The following is a 26,571-nucleotide window of genomic DNA, read 5'->3' as shown; positions in this document are numbered from 1 at the left end:
TTTACTAAGGATAGATTAATCATGTCTAAAATAGGGGCATTAATCAAAGGGAATATCTCCTTAAATAACTTAGTTGGGATTGGTTGTAACATACAAGGTTTAGATGAAGCTAAAATTTTAGATAGCTCAGAAAGCTCTACGGGGTCTAAACAGTTCAAACACTGATCAGGTTCTAAAGAGTACACTTACTGAGGACGAGGTAATCGTTTGGGAAGATGCCAAAAATTTTATTTTTAATGAAATCAATTTTATTTATTAAGAATTCCATAAAGTCATTACTGCTAAAAGCTGAGGGAATGGATGGATCAAAAGAGCTATGAATCTGGGTAAGTTTGGCAACTGTACTAAGGAGAAACCTAGGATTACTTTTATTCTCCTTAATGATGAAAAAATATACTGCTCTAACTCTGCAAAAGGTCTTTTTATACAACAGTAGAATGTTTTTCCAGATTAGGTAGGATTCCTCTTGATGTGTAGAGCATCATTTTCTCTCCAGTTTCCTAACATTGTGCTTTAAAGGACGCAGCTCTAAATTGAACCAGCTTGCTGTGAATAATCACCTTCTTATTTGAGGGTGCTATATAGTCTAATGCAAAACATGAGGAAGTGACACCATCAACAAAAGCGTCAGTTTGTGAATGGGAAGAAACAACATTGCTGCCATCTGCTGGGCATTTTGATGATACTGAGGAAATTGAAAGGGGGACAGACTCTTTAAAGTTTGACACAGCATTGTCTCTCTCTACCTAGTCTGGGATTCTTTGCTGTCTTCAGCAGAAGTTCTTCCATACTTGACTTGACAAATGATTGGTTTGTAAAATAGAAATGACTAAACAATCATTTGACAGACATCTTTTTACCATTCAGTTTATTTCAGAATGCTTTCCGTATCTCCTTTTCACATGAAGTAGGAACACTTCTAAATTACATATGTGTGATACATCCATCTCATGAGGGGGACTGGGAACTTTAAAAGTAAGACTCCTTAAGTCTGTCACTTTAAAAATCAAATCTAAAAAAGAAATAAAATGTCACTTGTATGTAACCAGACTTAAACCAGTGACTGTGCAAACATATCTGGGGGATGCCAGAGGCTTAAAAGTCCATCAAGTGTACATGTAAAGCTTGTAGGAAACATTGGCATGATCACTTTACAGACCCATTCCACGGATTTCTCACATGAAAATATTTGTAACCACACCCTTTACATTAAAAAATGCGTTGCTTTCTTACTCTGTTAAGGTCGTCCCATAAAACAAGCACTTAAATGCAGGCAACCTCTAAGGCAACATGTGAACTACAACCAAACTCGTTTTTTCACGCTCAGATGCAGCCTCCTCCATTTTGACAGCAAGGGCATTTCCCCACCAGTTCAAGTCTGTTCTACTGGGAAAAAAGGACCTAATACGCCAAATGAACTGCTGAATACAAGATACCAAAACATTTCACTCAAAACAATACTGAGGTCAAACAAGGAAATCCACAGCTTTGTGTTGGCTCCAGGAGCTGGAAGAAGGCAAGGAACAGATGATTAGAACACGCTGGAAGAACCTCCTACTTCTGTGAAAAGTGACCAGGAGTTAGTATGAGGGTCCAGCAGGAGAACACAAACAAGCTAAAGAAAGATCTGTCCATTTCAAGGAGAGAAAATGTGTTTTGCATAACAAGGACCCAATGCGTACAGCAGGGCTCATTTGAAACACCCTCATAGCTTCTGATAACGCCACAGACGGATCATACATTTAGCCATATTGGCTGTCTTGGTTTCACATTCTGAGGAGTATGACGTGTCTGGCCGTTGCTGGGACCTCCAAACACACATTCACAAGGCAGTCCGGAGGTCCTGAGTGCAAACACAAAAAAAGCCACACAAGCCACGCTCGTCAGCCTGCTGTCGGGCTCAGTGGATGCAACCGACATCAATGTGTCCTGAGGCACAGCAGCTGATTCTAAGTTCAACAGAATGAGTGAGCAGGGACTGGGTGGTCTATAGTCACAGAAGATGCTGAAGAGATGTGCAGATGTATGTACAAAGGACAGCTATCTTCTCGCTGAGTGTCAATGCAACATGCAGGACATGCTGGATGGGGACGTGTGTGTTTGTGTGTATGTGTGTTGAGGAGAGGTGGACAGTCTGTTGCAGTGAAGGAGAGACGATGATGGATGGCCAGCTAGAGGAGGAAGGAGTGGCAGCACTTCGTAAGGCAGCGTGTCCTTATGATGTGCCCTGTCTCTTCTGCTGCTGCACCCGGATCAGCTCCAGCTGTTTTTTGCACTTCTGGTAGTATGTAGACAGACTCTTGTTCTCCTCCAGCAGTTTTTTGTGCTCCTGCACCAGACGTGACGTGTTCTGCTGGTCCTTCTCGTCTTGGTCCAGTTCAGCGATGAGCTCCTTTCTGCATACACAAACAGACCCACTGCATTAATGGATTCAAAATCATTCCCAGGGCTGTGCGGTGGGGGTTGCTCCACATTTTTACAATTATAATCTTTTCCAGCCTCAGATTCATGTTCCTAAGGCAGGTTTATAACATTCTGAATATTTGAATACAAAGGTGCTCAAGTTTCCAGAATGCTTTAAGCACGGTCAACCTATCTGGGGATCATTATTTTCACATATCTTGAAACAACACTGAAGTTGGTCTCTGATTCATCAGTATGCTAAAGGACTACTTCCCCTCTGGCCTCTGGACAAACTTTGATCAGCTTTATTCTAAATCTATGGATCGGTTGGTCCTAAATTAAATAATATTTCCTGGCTTCACACTTGTAAAACCATGGTATCAGATGATGATCTATTATATATTTATTTGGTTTGTGAAACTTAACAAAATGTGTGCATTCTAATGTGGCAAATCTATGTCAAAGGAAATTATTATTATAATTCTTTTTTTTTTTTTTTTACAAAAGTTAGGCTATACTCTTTTACATAATGGAATAAGAAAAAAAGTCTGAAATCCCACATTTTAGGTTCCATTTTTTCCTCACTGAGTGAGTGTGTTCTGGTGCAGCCAGAGTTCAAACCCCGATCCCCCGTATGAATCAAACAAACAGACTTCACCACAGAGGGCAATACTAATCTAGGTTTGGAAAACGATGTAATTGGATCATTTAGGTTTTTCAAGACTACTTGACTTCAAAGGAACCCTGATATCTTCCCACAGCATCACAATATATACCACAGGTGATGATCCCAATTTTGATCAATGACACAACAATTTTGCCTTACTTATGAATAATCTTAAAGTGATATATACCAGTATGTGTCAAACCGAAAATATAGAAAATCTTTTAAGTTTAAATTCTGATGGACTTTGAACTGATAACTTTGTTATTGCTATCATTTCACAATATAACACCGTTACAAGAGAAACTAAGGTTTTCACAGTTGCCAGTTTGTATTATTATTACCAGTCATTCTGTCATCAACTAGACAACCAAATTTTCCAAAGTATCCAAATGTAATTAAAATTAGCATTAGATTTCAATTCAATTCAAAAATACTTTATTAATCCCAAAGGGAAATTAAATGCTGGTGTAACTCAAGTTATAGGAGTTTCTTCAACAAGACGTTGTAGATGCTGATGGCTGCAGACAGGTAAGATCTCCTGTAAGCAGTCTGTCTTCCAGCAGATCTTGAGAACCTCTGACAGAAGACACTCTTGTTGTACAATCTGATGAAGAACATGCTCAGGGTTGTCCATAATCATCTTCATTTTATGAAGAATCCGTCTTTGCAAAGTCATCTCTAGAGGTTCTAGAAGTGTCTCCAGAAGAGCTAGCCTTCCTTGTCAGCTTGTTGCTCTACTTATTCCCCAAGGATGGTAATAGTGGTAGTTAAAAGCTAAGTATAAGCATTTGACTATCCAACAGAAGGCACACCAAAGCCCATTTAGCCTGCTAAAACAGCACGTTTTAAACTAAGGCTGTACGATTTAGCAAATATATTTCAACCATAACTGCGATTGAGATTTAATTTAGTTTTCTCTGCATTAACCACAGGCAACAAAAATGCCCTGTACATAAAGATGTTTATAAACAAGGACTATTTAACACAATAAATATAAATGTTTTTATTAATCAGAAATTATTATTCAATAGGATAGCTAGTTGAGTTGGACGTCAATCTTTGTTGAACAACAAGTGCAGAGTGCAACCAAGTTTATGTATTAAACAGTTTGACCAGTACTTATTGCTATGGGGAAATTCCTACAAGTTTCTGGTAAAAAAGTATTATTTCTATAAATCCGGAAAAAAAAGGTTAAAAAATATAACAACTGGACTTCTATTCTGAAGACTATAAGTCTATAAAGTATGTAACTCCACACTACTCCAGAAATTTGGAATTGAGAAAGTTTCCTGGATGGGAAGCGAAACGTCTTCAGCTTCAGAACAGAGGACCGGTTGTTTTATTTTTTTTTTACCTTTTTTTGGATTGATCATGACCTGGATGTCTGAGAATCTTCACCAACATATTTATTATATAAACTCTAAAACAAGTAATAAAATAAGATCGTCTCACTGCTGCAACTCTCTTCCCCTCCATGTGGAGGTAAATCTACTCTAAACTAGAGGTGGGTGGATTAATCCTAGTATCAATACCATCAACACTAACACTGGTATTGATATTGAACAATACTTGTTTGAAAAGATCAATACTTTTTATTCTCTCCCGCACGCACTGACTACAGCACACTCACTAGTCCAGTGGTTTTCAACAGGTGAGGCGTGCCTCCCCTGGGGAGCGCCAAAAAGTGACAGGGGAGGCGCAAAGAATGTGCTGGGGAAGAAGATATTTGTGCCTTCTGTTTGAGCGCACAGGAACCAATCCAAGCGCACAGTGAGACAACACGCACTCACTCAAAACCCGGTCTGTCGCGCACTCAACTCTGAAAAGAGTGCACTGTCCTCGCGCTCAGTTCCATCTCTGCTCGCACTCTGGACCTGCTCATTCAACGCTCAACACCAGCTGTGCAGTCGCTCGGCTGTTTCTGCGCTCACTACTTCAAAAACTGTCCACTCCACCAGTCAATCACAGACAGGCTTTTTTATTTTATTTTTTCTTCCAATCAGCATATGGCTTGCAAATACTGCATTCAGATGGATTAAATCAAAATGCTGCAGTCTTTGGCAGAAATTACTAAACATAATTGAAGACAGGATTGAAGAAAATAAAAAGTTTTAATGTATTAGCCTAATATATGTATTTGAGTTACTTAGAGTTACTAAGTGAGGTGTTTTTGTCTCTGTTCTTTCCAGCTTCTAGGGAGTGATGCAGAAATGTATTCTGATCATAAAAACAAAATAAAACAGTGCCAAACATCAGAAATACATCAGATAAGACATAACATGTAATACAGGGATTAAAGTTCTCCGTCGTTGCAACGGATTTTGTCATTTGGAAAATGAGCGCAAAATGTTCCGTGTAGACTTTTTATTCAAGATTTTAAACAGAAGCTGCAATCAACCAATGAAATCTGGCAGAGCCGGGACATTAGCCAATCAGAAAGAGAGTAAAGCTGGTCTTTGCAAAGCAAGTTTTATCGGTGTTCAATCATTTTAACTTTTGGAAGAGCATCTCAAACTGACCACAGATGACATAAATGAAAGTAGCGGTGGTCAAAGGTTTCTTTGGATATATAACCAGTAGGTCAGAAAGTTCAGCGGATAGAACAGCTGACAACAACTTCCCTCAGTAAACGTGTCTGTTGCTGCTCCTGCAGTTAATGAGTTATTTCCACCTGTGGCCACGTAACCTGTCAGCGTTTATTCCCTCGCTTCCAGTAACTCAGCTCGGCTAATTTAGCATGACACGCTTTTTTGAAGAAGAAGAAGAAGGGTCGGAATATGAAACAATGTCCCAGTTTGACTGGGTCTGATTCGGAAAAAGTAAAATAAAAATAATAAATATTATTCCACATGCACTTTTATGAAACAAAGAAGGCAGAGCTGCAGTCAGAGCTGCTGTCAGTCAATATGCAGCAGCTTCCACCTCATGAGCAGCTGAACCAGGACACTCGTTAAATAAAATCACAAGAATTTTGATGCATACAGATTATTAGGAAACTACGACAAAAATAAAAAAAATAAACTACAGCTACAACATGGACTGGAGAACGGGTTCTAACTGTGTAAGACCAGAGAAAGATGATTCTCAGAGTTTTTGTAGTTATTTGTTATTTTTACACGGAGTGGAGCGTGATGTGAAGCAACACTGTGGAAGCGAGTCGCACCAGAAACATGTTAAAAAGCCTCCTGTGGAACTATGGACTCATTTTACTCCAACCCAAAAACACCTGCCAAACAGACAAGCTACACCAGCCAAGATTACCTTCAACAATATTTAACTTTAATTTAATAAAATTTTTCTAATGAAAAATTTTCATCTTCAAAAACAAGTTTGGCTGTTGTTAGCCTTGGTTGTTAAGAAAGAAATAGGTTTAAATTGTGTATAATTAGCCTAAAAGAGTAAATCGGAATATGTAATATGTTGACATCTGTTAAATTCTTTTTTATTATTATTTCAGTTGACCTCTCCTGTTGACGTGAGTTCAGTTTGACATTGCCGTCTGTTTAGTTCAGTTTATCTGCTGTTGAAAACAATCGTTTATGAATTTCCTAAAAGCGAAAGATGGAAATATTTGGATGGATATTTTATGAATAGGCCTTTTTTATGAATGTACTTTGTTAAAGGAAATACAATAAAAAACATATTAGGCTATCAGTTGTTTTTGAAACAGCATTCCAGGAACACAAAAGAAAGATGCATTTACTGCAGGGACCTGTGTGGGGAAGGCTTGTGTTTGTGTGTTTGAAAACCCCTGCACTAGTCTGTCATCCTGTCTGTGTCACAGCACTTTGCTGCTCCTCCCCTCTCGTCACTGTCTTGCATAGTCACGTGGCTCAGCTTTGCCAGCCAATTAGCATACAAGACCTTTTGGTGTTTTTGTGATTTTTTATAATTACAATTGAATAATAATATTAATAATAATAATAATACTGTTATGTTGATAGATTTTTTTTCGTAATCCACCTCTTGTATTATATCTTTCAACCCTTATGTAACTTCTATTGTATTGTAGGCACCTGCCTGTTGCTTTAATTCTATAAATTTCCCCGTCATGGGATAAATAAAGGATTATCTAATGTTATCTTATCTTAGATAACACTTTTTAATAGGATATATGTACTGGGTTCTTTCAAGGTCTTAATTACACTTACTGAGTGGTCTCCAGTAACATATGACATATAATATCTACTTTGAAAGTTAATATGAACTGCTTCTGAAGGTGACCACTCTTTCTCTACCTGAATAATCTCTGGTGAACTGAAACGCCTCAGTCAATGACGTCTGTCTGTGGATCTGGGTCTGTCGGGGGAAATGAGCAAAGTTTCGTCTCCTCTTTCCGTTTCTGTAGCACGACATTTTCTTGCTCATGGTTTTTCATGTACTAATATAAATTTGTTGTGTTTCCACTGCATTTTACCTGCCATACAGCTTGCCGTTGTTTCATTTACGGTATTAAAATATAGCCAAATGGTGCTTCTTTCCCTCTCGTCCATGTTTTTCTGCTCCGGCGGGGGGTCTCCCTCTCTCTCTCTCTCTCTCTCTCTCTCTGAAGAGCAACAGCACGGTTGTTTGTGTGTGGAGTACAGAGAGAGCTGAGTGGGCGGGCCAGGTTGATCCTGCGTGCAGATTGGCTGGCGCCGCTGAGCCATGTGATGGGGCAAGCCGGTTACAAGAGAAAAGGATGAGCAGCAAAGTGCTGTGACACAGAGGGGGAGACTGGTGAATCTGCTGCAGTCAGTGCGTGCGGGAGAGAATAAAAAGTATCGATCTTGTTAAACGAGCAATTGTTCAATATCAACCCCAGTGTTGGTTTCGATAGTATCAATACCAGGATCGATCCGCCCACCTCTACTTCTCAGACTCGGAGAGAGAGAGACCGCCGGAGCAGAAACCCATGGAGAAGGGGGAAAGAAGCGCTGTTTGGCTATATTTTAATGCCGTAAAGGAAACAACGGCAAGCTGTATGGTTTGTAAAAAGGCAGTTCAATGCAGTGGTAACAATAAATTTATATAAGCAGACAAAAGGCCATGAGCAAGAAAACGTCGAGCTGCAGAAACGGAGAGAGGAGACGAAACTTCTCTCATTGACCCGACAGACCCAGACCCACAGACAGACGTCACTAACTGAGGCGTTTCAGTCCTCCAGAGAACATCCAGGTAGATAAGAGTGGTCATCTTCAGCAGCAGTTCATGTTAACTTTCAAAGTAGATATTATGCATCATATGTTACTGGAGCCCACTCAGAAAGTGTAGTTAAGACCTTGGAAAAAATGTATCCCATTTCAAAAGTGTTATTTAAGATAAGATAACATTAGATAACCCTTTATTTATCCTACAACGGGGAAATTTATAGAATTAAAGCAACAGGCAAGTGCACACAACACAGACAAAATCACATAAGGATTGAAAGATATATAATAGGAGGTGGATTAGAAAAACTCCCACTATGAAGATTATTATTATTATTATTCATTGTAATAATAAAGTAAAAATCACAAAAACATTGAAAGGTCAACAGTTTCATGATACATCAAGCTTAATATTGGTATCATATTGTTATAAGAATTATTATTCTGAAGTCACTATGGCCTCACACCTGATGGTCGGCTTTTTGGTATAATGGTCGGGGTCCCCACTTATCAAAGCTGCGAACGTCTTCGCAACAGTCAAGGACTTAAGCATCCCTGCCGCTTTCATCCACAACAGAAGTGGACAGCCTCTTGCACAAAACCAAGACAAGAGGACTTTAACGGACCAGCTGCAAACTGCTCAGCCCGGTCACCCGTTCTCCAGGTGAAAAACATTCTGCCCATCCTCCTCCCAGCATGAGAGTCCGTATTTCAGCTGAAATCGTATTTTAATTAAATTTAGAATTTTAGTTTAATGTTTAAACCTTAGTCACCGTTCGGTATTGCGAACCCTGTTTTATTTGCCTTAAGGATTAAATATAATTCATTATTTCTACTGGCTTTTACTTTTACTACCTTTTAGTTTTACAGTTTTAAATTTTAAAATTTCTTGAGGTATACTTTAAAATGGGGTTTAAAATTTAAAAGCTTGCAAGCATTTTTGACCAATTGTGTTTGTTTTTAAAAGAGCTGGAAAATAATCCCCTTACCGTCTCATGAAAGAAAGGTTCGGATCTTCGCGCCGATGCCCAGAGACGCTCCGAGACCAAGAGCTCCTCCACATCCCTTGAAAATCCATTCGGGGTACCAGAGGCCGGATAACCTCTCTGGGCCGGCCAAAGCAGCTCCTCTCCCCGGACTCCCTCGCTCGTCGGTCGGAGATCTTGTTCGTTTACGCCAAATTGTTATGGGAGTTTTGGGTGGAATTCTAAGCAATAGTAACTGAGTTCCCATCTTTACTAAATGACGAGACGGTGGTATGACGTTCCAGCACTTTTATTGAGAAACAGAGCAGAGATTCACATAGTTGGAAAGTAATCGCACCCCACGGTCCCGCTGCAGTCTGCGTCTGCCCTGTCTCTGCCTGCCTCGCTTTTCGGGCTTCCCCTAATACTGCACCGTGGCCTTCCCATGAGACAAAACAAAGACAGTCTATCATAATTAATCAGTATCCCTCAGCAGCTGCAGCATTTGGCCTTGCAATCAGCAAACAGTGGATCTTATACACAGACATCAGGTCTCCAGGCCTCCTCTGTCTGAGTGGTGTGAGGCCATAGTGACTTCAGAATAATAATTCTTATAACATTCCTCATTCTTGTTATAATTCTTATAACATCAGATGTGAGGCCTTTCATTTTTAGTTGGTCGATCGTGCTAAGGACGAGTAGAAAATAATAATAAAAACACAAAAAAAGGATAAAATAAATAAAAACAAACAAAAAAAAAAAGTCTGGATGCAGAAGAGTCCGTGTAATGGGTAAAAGGCAGAGTTTCTCAGGGTCAAGCCTAGCCCCAGGGTGAGACGTTCGATTTCATGCTGAAAAGTAGGGGCCCAGAAGCATGACATGCATAAATGATTTGAAATGATTTGATTAAACATGCAGATTTCTCACATTTATTATTATTACTATTATTTTATTTTATTGCAGTACTGCTACTAAATAATAAAAATAAAATTAAGAGAAAAAAGAAAAGCGAAAATTGAATAAAATGAATAAAAACAGAAAACGGAAACGAAACTAAAAAGGCGTTGCACCGGGGAAGCGTTTACGTGGGGACCGATTAGGCACTTCCGTTGTGGATAAAACTGTTCTGAACTGTTAATAACGACGTATAACTTTCAAAAATGGGTAAGCGTCCAAGTGTCTGCGAGACACAGAGTTGTATCCTTGCGGGACTGAAGCGTAAAACCGCGTGTGGATGAAGCATCGGGGGGGTCGTAACCAGCACACGCTCTCCACCTTTTAAACTAAGCGGGAACTTAACGCGTTGAAAACATCTTTCGGCTTTGGCGTTTATAATTATGAAAAACATAGAACTATTTAAGATGGTGAAAAAGCAGGCCTGCACGTGTTTGTTTGTCTGATTGTCATCGTTTCTATGTATCTGTATGTATGTAACTGTACATATGTATGTATCGTTTGTAACTAAACGTTCATCTGTGTGAATTAATTCGGGGTTAAAATTATTGTTCATGGTTTCAAAATGATCATTTGTTTTGGGAGAACTGCAGCTCCGTAATTCAAATGACATTTTTAAGCATGGACTATGTTAACAAAAAGGTAAAGTAAAAGAGAGATTTAAATAAAGTTTGTTTTTTAACATTGAATATCAGAACCAAATTAAATTGATACACGGAGAGATTAACATGGCTTGAACGGAAATATTTCAGCTTTGTTAGAAATTGGAACTGGTAATAAGCTTTACATAAGCTTGTTAAGTTTACTGTTTTACAAATTTAGGCTGAGATCCTATCACTTGTTTTTTAGCCCTAAAGCAATTTAAAATTACTGAGATCTCATTGCTTATAATAATAATGATTCATCACAAACCAGTCCAGTTGAAAGAAGTTTAGATATACAAGATTTTTGATTTAAATAGATGAGGGAAAACTGTGCTTTGAACAAACTGTATGGAACTAAATATGGTTGCTTTTCTAAGGGTTTTCTATTCATTTATTTTATTTCTTTTTACTTGGGATTTGAATGCAACTAATGAGAAATTTTGAAAAGCGTCAAAATATCAGAAGGCCACGTTACACGCGTCAACAGTTACAAAATCATCTGATGTTATTAGTTATGCTGAACTGAGGTGAACCTCAGAGAGACAGTATAACCTGAGAAGGACAATAGATATGATAAACAAATCTGACCATGATTTAAACATCTGAATGTTTATGGCGAGGCTGGGTCTGTGTGTTCTGGCCTGGGGCACGAAAACTATGTCAGAGGGGAAAAAATAAAATAAAGCCAGCTTCTGAAGGGTTAAATTCTAATTCTAATCTTGGGTTGTTTTGGGTAGCCTTCTCAATGTGCTTACGGGGAAAACTCTTATCATTTACAGAGAAACACTAGAAGTTCAGTAAACTAAAAGGGAAAAAATCATTGTTTTAAAGTTTCACACTTGACCAATTTAGATTGAAAAGGTATATATGAATAAAAGTATTACTAACAGCAAATACACATGGTCAAAGGACCAGAAGGATATCAAAAAGGTTTGTAATAAGTCAAAAAACCTATGTCATATTGGAAAAGACATAATTGTGCTCCTTGGAAAACTATTTTGTTTTAGGTTTTTTTTGGTTCATTTCTTTCGTTTTTTGTTTTCTTTCTTTTGGAGGTGTTTTGAACAAAGTTTCAAAGGAAAGGTAAGAGATTGATACCTTCCCAGGATCAGCAAGAAAAAGCAGAACAACATCACGTTAAAGTGACACTAAGGGGACCAGGGTTTTAACTGCATGCTATTAACACTCTTGTTTTTCTCTGAGTTATTGCTTTCAGATTAAAGGAGATGCCACCTTTCTGCCAACAGAAGACTCTGAAAAGACAGTGCTAGCAGTGCGGTAAGGAGTTATAATCAGATTTGGACACTAAATTATACTTAGTTTTAACCAAGTTATGCCAGATCTTCCAGCAGGAAAGGTGGTGTCTTAAAGATGTTTGTTGCTTTCTGCTATTAACAGCTCTATCTTTCTGCTTCTTTTTCTTTGCAAAGAAACCTGGTCAATATGATAGGATTGTGCTAACATAGAGATTTAGTCTCATTTTAGACATTCTCAGATGCGAGAGAATGCAGAAACAGTGCCGCAGTGCCATGGGGGCTGATCCTTGGGACAAGGACTAAAGGTGACGTCATTGACTTCAGCCTGATCCAGTTTTGAGTTTTATTTTGTCAGAGACAAAGTTTGATTTTTTTTTTTTATCCTTTTGTTTCTTTTATGTTTGTCATGTTAGAGGGAACACTGTAGTTAAAATGTTTGTGACTGCTTTGCTGTAATTTCTTTTCAACCTATGGAGCGTTTTCATTGGCAAAAAATGCTGGCAGAATTCATTCTGTTTGCAGGCGTGAGGACTGGAGGATGGACTCTTGAAGGGAAGGAGAATGTTGTGCTTAAGTCAGACATTGGACTGAAAATGGACATTGAAGGACTATGACTGAGGCATCGGACAACCTTCGACAACAAACACAGATGAGTTCTGCAGACACGACTTCATGCATTTCACTTCAGATTTTGTTGTACACAATTAAAACAAAACACACATTACGAAACACATTAAGATTATGTAAAGGTGAAAACTTTTAAAGAAGTAACTTGATGGAATCATAGAGCAACTTAATAAATTAAGTGGGTATTATATCAACAGTTTAATAAATAAATGAATTCATTAGTTTTCACTATATAAGTAGAGTAATGTGAACTTTTAAATAGCATTTCATTTAATGAACATCTTAGTGTAAGCTGATTTCTGCTACTCTGGCAGGCAACAATAAAACACAAAGAAAGATTACTGGCTAAAATGGGTAATGTTGCAATAAAATTAGCATAATGACACATCCTACTAACTAACATGGGTAAATTTAGGATTAAAGCATCAGGGTACAATGGTTACAATATTTATGAGATTTAATATCTTTCAACTAGAACACAAATAACTCAAAAGTCTTTTTAACCAGTTAACCCGTTAACCTGAGGGCTTTTAGATCAGGATAATTTAATGGTTATCGTCTTACATACAGAAAATAAGTAAGATTATTTTAATTAGATTAGATTATGGGGACATTTTGGATCTGGTCAGGATGGTTGGGGGGCTGTGATGATAAAAGGGTAACAGCTTGAAGGTGATATCAATGAATGAAGGTTTTCTCTGAGGAACATCAAAGCAGCAAATACATCCCACATTGGAACTCATGTAGTGTAAAGAACATCTTGAACGGGACATGAGGTGAGATCCTTACAATGAGAGACGTTCCACACAGGGGGGTGTGGAGACCCCTGGGGCATGGCACCCAGGACAAGCTGCTGTGGACTTGACACAGCTGGTGGAACCAGAGGGACGACAAGGTGGTCCCACATGTCATCTGACACCTTACACTGACTGTAAAGGGTTCTGGGTTTTCAGGGTTGCTGAAAACAGAAAGCTTCGGAGAACCTCAACCCTTCCTGACCAGGCACTCAGAATACATAGATCATAGATCAGATTACCGAGGCCTAGACAAATAGGAACGCAGAGACGCGTTCATCCAAGAACTTCTTAATCAAAGTCCTCAATCCTCAGTTTAAGAAGATAAATAGATAAATAATCACAATGTACACAATGTAAGGTTTACTTTATTTTAGGATTAATTTGGGAAATAATTCGGATTTGCTTAAGTAGCTTTGGTTGTTCAACAATGTTAGAACGTTTTCAAAAGCTCCTGTTCTCTCCTGCTCACTGCTTTGTTTTGTAGAACCTTGGCGTCCTTGAACAGTAACAGCATGGTATAAATATTTTGTCTTCTGTGCAGAACAGCACCTCACTTTCTTCTTTTAAAAAAAAGAGAGAAAGAGGGAAAAGGCTTTCACATGGAAAGGCTTTATTTTTCTCAGTTGGGTTTTCAAAATAAAATGGGAAATGACATGAAACGAATATGTTGATGAAATTATGTTGCAGAGAACTTCAACTGTCAGACAACAACAGTTAAAACACACATTAAAAGCATTCTGTTAAGAATTACTATTTACTGCAGATACATTTGAATACATTTGAACTTAAAGATTACTTTTTTAACTAATAATTAAATTGCAGAATTCTGAGAGCTAAATAATTGTGGACAGAAATATCTTGAAAGTGAAAGTGCTTGGAGGATGTTTTAATAAATGACACATGAATGTTTTTTTTGATAAGAACACTAATTACACCTTGTTTCTGTTCTCCAGTGGAAACAAGGACTCGTGTCTGCAGACCATCTTCACAAAGTGTTTTATTAGAGAGAAATGCAAAATAGAATGCTCAGTGCCCATCCAGAACTGAACGCTTATTACCATCCAGCTCAATCATCCAGCCTGAGAGGAGGAACCAAGAAGAGGACTGGGGATAAAGAAGCCAGAGAACTCTGATTCCTTATTCTTCAACGGGAGGAGTTACCTGAAGAGACTCTAAGCGCGATTAGATTATTTTCTGCCTTGTGCCTGAATGGCCTGAAGGCTTTCTTAACTTTGCGTTCTTGACGTTTAGGACTCTTCTCATATTGTGTTGCTGTTTGTTTAACTGCTCTGTTCCACTGACTCACATGTTTGATTTTTTTGTGTTATGAGATCTACACTTTAATATTACATCATGTTGATCAATATGGTTTTATGGTAAAAAATGGAAACTGTTTGCTTCAGACACACAAGGATCTATGGTTTATGCACCTTTTGATTTGATATAGGAAGAACCAGGATCGGATTGGCTCTAAAGATCCTTTAATATTAGCTGGTAATGATAACACTTAGATTCAATACAGGGTTTTCAGGCTCAGATTGGCCGAGAGCAGATCTCCCTGGGAGGGGGGCCTTGCCAGTTTTTACTGCCCCCTAGGGGTAGCTTTTTCTGGGGTTCCCCTGCCCGCACTGAACCTCTCCTGCCTTTGCTCCTGGTGTTGTAAGTTTGGAGTGGTGGATTATTGTCCATCGTAGGGGTGAGTGGAGAAAGGAGTTGGAGGGTATTCAGGGTGGGTCAGACTAGACGGATTCGACCTTGGTTAATGAACAGGGTTTAGCTTACCATAGTCTAATGTAATTTTAAAATAATGTGCGCATAGGTACCTAAAACAGGCCTTACCTAATTAGATGAATCCTAAATTGTGGACAAAAGCTAAATCTTTGATCTTGTGTGTTAAAGCTCTATGAAGCATTCATGTTGATCTGTATTAAAAGTTCCAGCACTGCCCGGTTCCAACACGGGAACCCTTTGGGTCCCACTTTACGAGTTTACAGAAATGGTTCCTCTGTGCTTTGTTCACATTTTCAAGTGATGGGTCATCTTGTTTTGTCTTGATGCTGACGACGCCATCATCAAAAAAAAAAAAAAAAGAGAGGAATGTTATAAGAATTATTATTCTGAAGTCACTATGGCCTCACACCACTCGGACAGAGGAGGCCTGGAGACCTGATGTCTGTGTATAAGATCCACTGTTTGCTGATTGCAAGGCCAAATGCTGCAGCTGCTGAGGATACTGATTAATTATGATAGACTGTCTTTGTTTTGTCTCATGGGAAGGCCACGGTGCAGTGTTAGGGGAAGCCCAAAAAGCGAGGCAGGCAGAGACAGGGCAGACGCAGACTGCAGCGGGACCGTGGGGTGCTATTACTTTCCAACTATGTGAATCTCTGCTCTGTTTCTCAATAAAAGTGCTGGAACGTCATACCACCGTCTCGTCATTTAGTAAAGATGGGAACTCAGTTACTATTGCTTAGAATTCCACCCAAAACTCCCATAACACATATCTATATGGGCGATACTGACCCTGTATGTACTTGGTATCGGATCAATTAAAAATTCCCAGTATCACCCACCTCTACTTTAAACATATTGCCGACACCTAAAAGATGTGTCTTACCCATTGTTACATAGCCAAAAATTGCAGACCTCTGCGATTTGGAAATTGGGTTTTTTAAAATTGTGATTATATTGCAAATGCAATTAATTGTGCAGCCCTATTTTAAACACCGTGTTGTTTTTTATTAGAAAGCTATTTTAAAGGGGCCTAGTCATGTACTGTGACTACGCCAGAAGGTCTCCCTGGTTGCATACAAAGGTTTTCTGACTAAACTATTGCACCTTGTTGGGTTATTATATTGTATTTTTGTTTTACACTTTTTTTGGCTCCACTTGCTATTAAACAAAACTGTTTTGTGTATATTTACCATAACAAGACTAGAAATGTGACCAGAAGTACGATATTGTGCATGTGCGCAATGAGGAAACAAGGAGAAGCAACAGAGCTGAGTGAATCAGCAACGTCCAGCGGAGGTGTGAAAAGAGTAAGTAACCCAAACCTTGTAGATCAGGTTGGTCTTAAACCACGCTGAGCTTTTACTTTACTGTGAAGCATTCCAGGATGCAATGCTGCATCAGTTGTCGCCATCATGCTTTCTGACAGTTCTGTTGCCGGCAGATGGCACAACATTTACGTCTGCTGATGGGACCCAGTGCAAAGGACGAACACTTGGTGCATGTTGTTTTACTTGAAAATTTGTATGTTTTTTCTGTTTTGTTTTTATGGTCAAAATATACGTAACTAGGCTCCTTTAAGCTGCTCTCAGCGCAACAAGTCAATTCAGAGGGAACAAATGGTTACAGGAGAAGCTGTTGTGGTTCAACATTACAGAGCAAGAAATTTACAACCATGTAGAGAAATGAGTACATTCACACATGGAAACACTGACACACTATCTGATGCACGGTCACACGTGTCCTTGTGTGACGGATCACAGACAGTTCTAGGATAAAAATCTAGTTTAGTCCAATTCTAACGACTGGAGCACAACTGCAGTTTTTTGTCTTTATTACTGTGTTGCTTATAAAATTTTCAATCCACGAATACTATATATCTACAAATCAATGTACCTAGGGTACAGGGTGCGATTTGCTGGGGGGGATGGGGGGGATTTTCGCCCCCTCTGGTTGTGACATCCCCCCCTCTGGTCATTCATGTTTTATCCCTGGGGGGGATACATTCCTCCCCCCTCTGATCTGAATGAGTGATATCATCATTAAAGTTCTCCGTCGCTGCGACAGATTTCCGTCATTTGGAAAATTAGCTCAAAATGTTCTGTGTAGACTTTTTATTCAAGATTTTAAACAGAAGCTCCGCTCAACCAATGAAATCTGGCAGAGCCAGGACATTAGCCAATCAGAAAGAGTAGGGCGGGTCTTTGCAACGTGGAGGTCTCCCATCTGAGTTTTATCGGTGTTTAATCATTTTAACTTTTGGAATAACATCTCAAACTGACCACAGATGCTATGAATGAAAGTAGCGATGGTCAAAGATTTTCTTTGGATTTATGTAAACCAGCAGGTAAGAAAGTTCAGAGGATACAACAGCTGACAACAAATTCCCTCGGTAAGTATGTCTGTTGCTGCTCCTGCAGCTAATTAATGAATTATTTCCACCTGTGGCCATGTCTCCTGTCAGTGTTTATTCCCTCACTTCCAGTACTTTGGCTGATAAACGCAGCGACTAACCAGGGATCTCCTCATGATTCACTGTTATGTTTTATTTAAAACTGAAAGAGTAACGTTCTAGCTTGGTTAATTTAGCATGACGCGCTTTTCTGTAACAAAGAAGGCAGAGCTGCAGTCAGAGCAGCTGTCAGTCAGTATGTAGCAGCTCCACCTCATGAGGAGCTGAACCAGGACACTCGTTAAATAAAATGACAAGGATTTTGATGCATACAGATTATTAAGGAAACTACATCAAAAATAAACAAATAAACTGCAGCTACAACATGGACTGGAGAACGGCTTCTAATTGTGTGAGACCAGAGAAAGGCGATTCTCAGAGTTTTTGTAGTCATTTGTTATTTTTACACGGAGTGGAGCGCGATGCGAAGCGAGTCGCACCAGAAACATGTTTAATAGACTCCTGTGAATCTATGGACTCATTTTACTCAAACCCAAAAACACCTGCCAGACAGACAAGCTAAACCAGCCAAGATTACCTTAAACAATATTTAACTTTGCAGAAGTTTAATAACATTTTTTAATGTTCTTTGAAAGCAAGTTATGTTTTTTCTGATAAACTTTAAGCAATTTTATTAAACTTTTTAAAAATGGAACCTCCCATCCATGGATTTTCTATACTTGCTTTTCCGTACAGGTGTTACGTCATGCCGTATCTGATTGGAAAACGCTTGACGTAACACAGGGTCGTGGAGGAGCTGTTGACCATCTCCAGCAGTCAATGAGCGAGAGCTGGGGACACAGAGTCCATCCTGGACATGTCACTGGGCTAAAATATAACCGTTTTTATAAACTTAAAAAAAAGTTAATGCCTTTTTATTAACTCATGAGTTGTGATAATTGATTGGTGAGCAATAACAGGCAAAGCAGAGACTGATTATTGTAATGTGCAATCTGTGTCGTGTTGGTTACGTGTCCCTCTTTGTCCATGGCTGTTGTTGGCCTTGTATGATCATAGAATTGATTTATATTGAATGTGACAGTGGAGTTAATCTACAGGTGTGAAGAAGATGATGTAATGATGCAAGCTGATGTCTTTTGAATTAGCTGCAGTTTATGGAGGGTTTTCCAGGGGACAAGGAGGGAAGGGTTTTGAAATTGTAAAGTGGAAAGGTGAGTGGACAGTGGACCAGTTTGGCAAAAGTGCAAAGGAAGAACTTGCTTGATGCTGTAAATATGAAAGTTAACCAGGTGATGTTATGGATGTGGAAAGTGAAGAAGATTATGGAGAGAGCTGTTCAGGATGGTGCCAAGGCTCTGAAGCTAGAAGGTGGGAAAGATACAGGAATTGTCAATGGAACTACCAGATTTGTTTAAAGAGGACTTTGCACAATAAGCAAATGAGGTTATTAAGGTGGCATGACGTCCACGGCCCAGGAATATATGGGCTGACTAGAAAAAATTTCAGTCAAATTGATTATTTTTGCTTTAACCCCTGAATATTATGGATTTATATTAATACATGTCTTGTGTCCTACACATTTGTAAATTATTTTTTTTTGTTTGTTTTTAAAGAGTATTATTTCCTTTTCTGCTCAAAGCGGTTAAAGTAAACTAATACCCACTCCCGAGTCCCGACAGTAGATGGCGCAAGTTTAAAAACAATAGTCTAACCTACTGGACCTAGCTAGCTACCTGAAAGAGCACCTGCTAGCTAACTTTTGAAATGATCCCCCCTCTGTTTTTTTGTAAATCACACACTGCTAGGGTACATAAAGTTGTCATTTACACGGACCACGGAACCGGGATCGGGATCTGAGATCAACAATGACCCAGAAAAGACTAAATAGCTTGACATGCGCCCACACACACAGGGATCTTTTGACCACAGTGGATGCTTTGAGGATAGCCAGGGACTTCATCCAGCATAATGACAGACGGAGACACTTTTTCGGGAATATTTAAAGCAGGGGTGAGTTTGACTTTTCATTTTAAAGTATTTTTATTCTGTAAATATTGTGTTAGCTGTAATATAATGATTGTAAGTGGAAATAAATCCGGGGCGTGTGTGCTGGAACGTCAGAAAAAAAAGTTAAATAAAGATTTGGTGCCGATTTTCATTATAACATGGCAGACATATTTATTATGCTCAGGGACCACAGCCTATGAGAAAGCAATAAATTCTGGTGTCCAAAAACGGATTGGGTTGTCTTGTGTCATGTGACGCAAATCAGTTGCGTGATCAAGGGGATGCTGGTGTTTTATGTGTATGCGGGCGCGTGCGTATGTGATGGGTAGTGGTATTGTAAGTATTGCCTGATGGGCCCGACCAATTTGAAATGCGTTCTGCAGTCCATGGTCATATACATTTACTTGCTTCAGTACTGTATTGAAATTTAAACGTCTGACACAAATATACATCAATCCCAACAGCCGCTACTTACTTCCTCTGAATCAGCAGGGCGATCTCTGTTTGGACTTTCAGGTATTCTTGGGCCATCTTACAGTGTTGCTCAAACACGGCCATGGATTCTTTGGAGTTTGGACAGGGAGCAAGGGGCTGAGAGAGAGTGTGTACAGAGTACACGTATTAAAGTGCATGTTTGTAATAGTAAAGGATGCAATGAATCAGATACAGGCTTGGAAAACAGAAAAATGCAGCAGACTACAGCTGATTAACACCAGCTATCAGCAAACATTTAAAATGAAGCAGTGCCCTCCCTGAGAGCTGGCAGGTAAAAGGGTGACATACCTGCAGCTGGTGATCCAAGGTCAGATAAGCCATGGGAATAGAGTTGTCTGAGCCGTTAGTGTCTGTGAACAGAGAAGATACTTGTTTTGCTTGACTACTCAGCAACATCTGTGGACAGAAAGCAATTCCCTTAGCCCCCTCAGCATATTCCAACTCACTCCAAAATGACATGTACAGTGCTTTGCAAAAGTATTCAAACCTCTGGAGTTTTTCTCATTTTATCACCGTATTTTTCGGACTATAAGCGCATTTGAGAAAATCATACATTTTCTCAAATGCGCTTTATATATGATTACTGTATTTGTTGTGCTTACTGACTGATTCTATGTGGTATAATGTGCTCAAATATCTGTTAAAATGTGTAAATATGACTTTGGTAAGGAACAAAGCCACTCTGCTCAATGGATATTCGGAGCACTATGGTACACTGTGTCACTACCTGATCGGCCTCCTGAGCTGCCTACAAGACTGCCTGACTGTAATGTCTAAACTACAAGTGCATTCATGCTGTGCAGAGTACGCGCTAGCAACAATAATTCAATATAAAAGTTTAGTTTATTTTGGTATTATGTTAGAAACAGGGCAGTGTAGTCCAACTACTCTGTCCTCCTGACAGAGATGGATAACTCTCCCTCTCAGGAGGGCTGGAGTGATATTACACAATTGGGAAAAATATTTAATGCGCCTTATAATCCGGTACCTTTTATGGTCCAAAAAATATGGTTTGTTACAACCACCTATAATAATGTATTTTAACATGTTTAAGTGGTAAACCAACAACAAAGTAGTGTATAGTTCAAATGATACAATGCTAAAATGTGTATATGCACTGAGGGTACCTGTGGGGTCGTGGCTTCTGCTATTTAGCTTGTCAGGTGGCCTCACACTTGGACTGGAGGACCGGCTGCTGTTCCTGCTCTCCTGAAAGAGGGAAAAAAAACATTCATTCATAATAGAACCTTTTCACAACTACTGAGGTAAAAATGCCACTGTAAACTAACATAAATAGTTAATCAAAGACATTAGAAAGAAACAGGCTGTGTTTTTAATTGTTACTCATATAAGTCAAATTCTCATGCTGTGATTGATTGATTGATTGATTTAGAATAGGAAGAATAGAGGTGGGTGATTAAACTTTTTTCACACATATCACTATATCAAATGCCTCACAGGACACTGACCTGCACAGGCTTTTACCTTTATGGGTCTTCGAGAATTATTTGTTACTTGCTGCTTTCAAGACACCTTGAACACTGAGAAGTCTTGACTATGACAATAACATTGGCTCCCAAACAGGGAAAGCAGCGAGAGGCTCTAAATGTCCTTTATTGATACATGGCTTTAAATGGTAACAATTCTAAACAAATAGCTCGTTTGAATGAAGTTAAATTATAACTTGATTAAAAAAATACAGATCAGATGATGGTATATAACTAAAAAAATACTTGATTTGCTTGCTCAGCAGCTAAATGAGGCATTTGATTTAGGTGGACTGGACCAGGAACTGATCTAAAAAACCAACACTGTGGACATCAAGGATTGGAGTTTGAGAGCATTATTCTGGAGTCTTTAATTAAATAAAAGCATAAAATGAGTAAACAAATGTGTTTTATGAGCTCTCTTTCAACATTCATTTTGGCATCCCCCAAGGGACATGCCTCCAGCACCTGTCCCCCAGAAGCGCTATTACACTACGTCAGTTTTGCATGGCAGACAGAAGTGACATATGCTTCCGTGGGAGGGACTTCTTCCCAGTATAAAAGCCCAATATCACGCAGGTGAAACATGAATCAGGTATCTCACCAGATCACCCTCCTTGCCTGGAGCGAGGAAGAGGTGTGCTTACCTGATGATTACCTGGGTGATGTTGGGCTTTTATACTGGGAGGAATTCCCTCCCAACAGGAGCAGATGTAACTTCTGTCTGCCAGTCAAGACTGGCATAAAGTAATAGAGCTTCTGGGGGACAGGTGCTGGAGGCACTTTAGGTTAGTGCCTTAACCTAAAGTTTTGAATGCTTGGATTGCAGATCAGTTAAACTACAATATACTGCTTCTTTTCCCTAATTGGCAACATAATACAAAAAAACACTGCAGTGACGGGGAAAAAAAGTCTCTTCAGTCCGACTCCACTGAAGTGGATAAACAGCCGGATGAAGAAGAGCAGCGTTGCGTGGTGCAGCTCAAAGGACCCAGATCGCGACAGAACCCTGTTATTGGGCTGTCCGTGAAGCTAATAACAGCTCACGCTAGCTTACAGGTTTGGTATCTGTGCGGTTTACAACTTAGCTGATACACGTGAGCTTTATGATGCTCTGAAACATCCGTGTCGTACTGTTAGCTTAACACAGCACCGCTATGCTCACGGTCTAATTTAGGCATATTTTGATAACTGTCAGCGTAACGGGCTTTCACGTAGGCCTGTCACGATAACAAATTTTTCTGAATGATTAATTGTCTCAAAACTTATTGCGATAAACGGTAATATTGTTTGAAGACCTTTTTGCACTGATTTAATGGAAATTACTTAATAATGTTTGCGATTTCCTGCCAAAGATAAACACACTTTACACTGGAACTGGTTAACAAAATAAAACGAGAAATAAAAATCAAATGGACTCTTAGTCTCTGTTAACTAAAAATACACTTGAATAAAAACTAAACACAAGATAAAACCATGGTGGAAATAAAAACTACATTCAACCAAAAGAGTACAGATAATGAAGTCTGTATATCATTAGATTTTAAAAAAGATAGGCAAAACTGCCATTTTATAAAAAAAAATGCAAAGTAACAAAAGCAGATTCTTAAATAAGACTAGATGCCTCAACAATCTTTAAGCAGATCTGTAACTACTTTAGTCAGACAGATTCCGAGCAAGAGTAGCAATGTGTCCAGCTGTACCAAACATTCTCTCTGAACTGGTGCTTGTTGCACAAATACACATGTATTTTTTTGGCCAAGTTTGCCATCAAAGGATTCTTTGACTGACTACCTGATGCGATAGTCCACTCCTCCTCCCTCCTCATTTTTCCCTTCCTAAAAAAAATTAGGAAGGGGAGGGGTCAGTGGATAGCACCGGAGTTAAGCCTTTTCATCCAGCGTCATCAATAGAAACAGAAAAACACAGGCAGAGACGATATAGACGATAAATTAAATGACGCAGATAGTTTTTATTTATCGTGCGATTAATTGATTTATTGATTATCGTGACAGGCCTACTTTCACGCTGAAATGCACTGGATAAAACCTCGCTGGTCGGAGTTGCTGATTTACCCAATTCATCTTCCCAGGTATGTTCCACGTTATTCAGCTGGTTGTGGGTGCAGCTGTGTAATTTAAAAATTGTCTTACAAGATTAAATATCAGTTTTTATTCTTGGATTGTGTGAAATAAATGTCTAAATAAATGCGTATAGTCGAGTGCAACTTCTATGTTTTTTTTCCTTTTTGTGGAACATTTTTTGAATGATGCCACTTATATTCCAGAATGACCTATAGTCCGAAAAATGCAGGAGATCATTTTAAAATACAATAAAGGTTTTTATAAATGTCCAGATGTTAAACCCAAGCCCTCTTGCTGAGACTTTGGTGCCTTTACTTTTTTTTTTTTTTTTTACATGACTTTGCCAATGACCAACTAGAATCAATCCCATGCAAGTTAGCCATGATATTTAAGCAACTAAAATGTTTCAACACAATTGCTAATTTTGAGTTTTTATAGTATCTCCAGATGTTGCTCTGACCGTGATTCAAATCATTGTGCCTATGTTCCCCATAAAGGGTGGAACATAGGCACCGGTGTAGGAGAGCACACAGCCTAAACATGAATTTAAAACAGAACACTGCATTTATGAAACAGGAGAACTAAGACAAGTAGTAGTCAGTCATTATGAAAAACATGGCCCATTTAAAACTTGTTCATTACTACTGTTGGAATCCAGATTTTCATGCTGTTAAAGTTTAACTGTCAAACTAATTTGAATTTATAAATAGGATTTACAATAGAGTGACCATATTTTAATTTACAAAAAACAGAACACTTGACCCAGGCCTGAAACACTTCGGTTTATTTAAAGACTTATAATTTTAACATTTTTAAAATATGCCTTCTCTTTGTAGTTATAAATAACAGTTAAATAAACTTCAGATAGACTTTTATAGGTCAAGTATGGAAATTAATGTAATTAAATGCTGACAGAAATAACAGCTTCTGTATTAAGATTTCCCTATAACAATAACAGCACACTTTTCAAGACATACTGGACAAAAACCAGAATCTGAACTAATATTCTGAGAATTTTCCATGTAGTAAAAATAAAAAGCAGCAGTTTCACAAAGACACTTATTTAACAGACAAAAATGAGCATACTGATGTCATTAGTTTTCTTCTTCAACCTCCTTTTCCTTATTTGTCTTAATTACAGAAACTACTAATTAAGCATTACAAAGCTTTTGTGCGCCTACATATCTTTACTGTCTTTAAACCAGTTTATATGAGATTTACAAAAGGCCAGGTCCTAACATTGGAGTGATCAACCTTTCCCAGAGTCTGGCAGCACCCAGACTCTGGAACCAGCTCCCTCTGGATCTACCCTCCACTACTGACCTATGTCTTTTTAAAAAAAACTTCCAAACTCATTTATTCAGGCTGCAAGTAGAAAACCAAGATTCGGTTCCTGATTTCTAATCTTTAGGGATGCATAATATATCGGCATTAACATTGGCATTGGGCGATGTTAGTCATTTTTTAAGCAATTGGCATCAGCCCAATAACTAAAAGTGGGCCGATGTTAGCTTCCGCTGTTCATTTCCAGCTTGTTGACATTTGTGTTCCGGGAGGGAGGGCAGGGGATTGGTCGAACGAGCAGAAGCTGTTTGATCACGTAATAGTGACTTGCGCAGCCAGGAATAGCAGGAGCAGAAAGCCATGTCAGCGGTCTGGTCGTTCTTCACAATTTCAAAAGAAGACATGCCTTAAGCAGTATGTAATACGTGCAAGGCTGAGGTTATATACAGCCCGTATATATATTTGGATTTATGATTCTGGGATTTCTTCTGATTGGATGTGGAGGATTTCTGATGTATCAACAACTTCAACAACTGCTGGTGGCGAATTCGGCTTTTATCAGACTACCAGCGGGATATGACGCAATTACAAAGGCGATGAATGAACAGAACATCAGGCTGGAGAAGCTAACGGCGGTGGTCGGGAGAGGCGAGATGGGATAACTGTCTCCCCCCTGGAACATGACCGGATAACGTGACCGGATAACATCTGGATGTGAAGATGCGAAAAAGAGCCCTCTAATTTGGAAAATTGGACCCTGGAGCCAGTGATGAAAAGACTTTTAAAGCTGAAGTAAAAGTGTCTCAGCTTGTTATCATAACAAATTGTGTATTAAATCAGACTCCCTCTAACCTAAATTCTCCCCTGCGTTGTTATGGCGGAATCGCACAGAACTCTCCCCCCTGCTTACCTACATTTGAGTGTATCCAGCTGAGATATTCCTCCGCCATAGGAGCCGACGGTAGTAAAGGCAGACAGAGCAACTCTGCCCGTATTTTCTGCAGTTTACGGTGCAATAACCGGTGATAACTGCTGAAAGTAGATTACTTGGTGCAGATCACCATTTTAAGCAGAGGTTGGTTCTGAACATGAGCTTTTACACGTTGATACCATTGCAGAAACCCCAACCCATAAACCGTACTTTAATGCTTATTAATTTGTTTTCTCTGTATTTGACAAACTAAGGCTGAATTACGTTGCCAAACGAAGGACCTGGAGTTACTAAACAGTCTCTTTCAGGGTACTAAGCTCCTGCCCAGTTGCAAGCAAAGTGTAAGACTGGAATGACCTGGAAATTTAAAACCTTTTTCCAGGCTTAAACTCTATGAATATGGATAGAAACAGCAAGCAAAAATATTCAAAGAAATTATTGTTGTTGGTGTGAAAGCTCAGAATTAGATGTGTGTGTGTGTGAGAGAGAGAGAGAGAGAGAGAGAGAGAGAGAGAGAGAGAGTGTGAAGAAATGAACAAAACTTATGACTTAATTGAAATGTACAATTTTATTAATCTATATGTTTATGCGCAATACCATGTCTATCTTTGTTTAAGAGGCAAAAAATATATATAAGCATGAAAACAGGTATTTATTTACACATTTGTTTACACACTGTGTAAACATCAGGGCGTCA

The 26,571-nt window shown here is 39.0% G+C and overlaps 1 protein-coding gene across 5 annotated transcripts in view; it reads right to left on the bottom strand.

Moving 5' to 3' along the window:
• Nucleotides 1–851: 851 nt before the first annotated feature.
• The window catches only part of map3k7 (mitogen-activated protein kinase kinase kinase 7), a 69,595-nt gene continuing 43,875 nt past the window's right edge, over nt 852–26,571 (bottom strand). For all 5 annotated transcript variants that reach the window (XM_036147133.1, XM_036147130.1, XM_036147134.1 and 2 more), the window contains 4 exons: nt 21,216–21,297; nt 20,377–20,438; nt 20,069–20,184; nt 852–2,396 (listed from right to left, as the gene is read on the bottom strand). In XM_036147133.1, coding sequence (XP_036003026.1) covers nt 2,216–2,396; nt 20,069–20,184; nt 20,377–20,438; nt 21,216–21,297 — 441 coding nt within the window. In that variant the 3' untranslated portion in view covers nt 852–2,215. The remainder of the gene's footprint in view (nt 2,397–20,068; nt 20,185–20,376; nt 20,439–21,215; nt 21,298–26,571) is intronic.

The sequence above is a fragment of the Fundulus heteroclitus genome, chromosome 15 (assembly GCF_011125445.2).
Source record: "Fundulus heteroclitus isolate FHET01 chromosome 15, MU-UCD_Fhet_4.1, whole genome shotgun sequence".
Classification (NCBI taxonomy): domain Eukaryota; kingdom Metazoa; phylum Chordata; class Actinopteri; order Cyprinodontiformes; family Fundulidae; genus Fundulus; species Fundulus heteroclitus.
The sequence above is the reverse complement of the archived record's forward strand: the minus strand, read 5'-3'. Positions and strand labels throughout refer to the sequence as shown.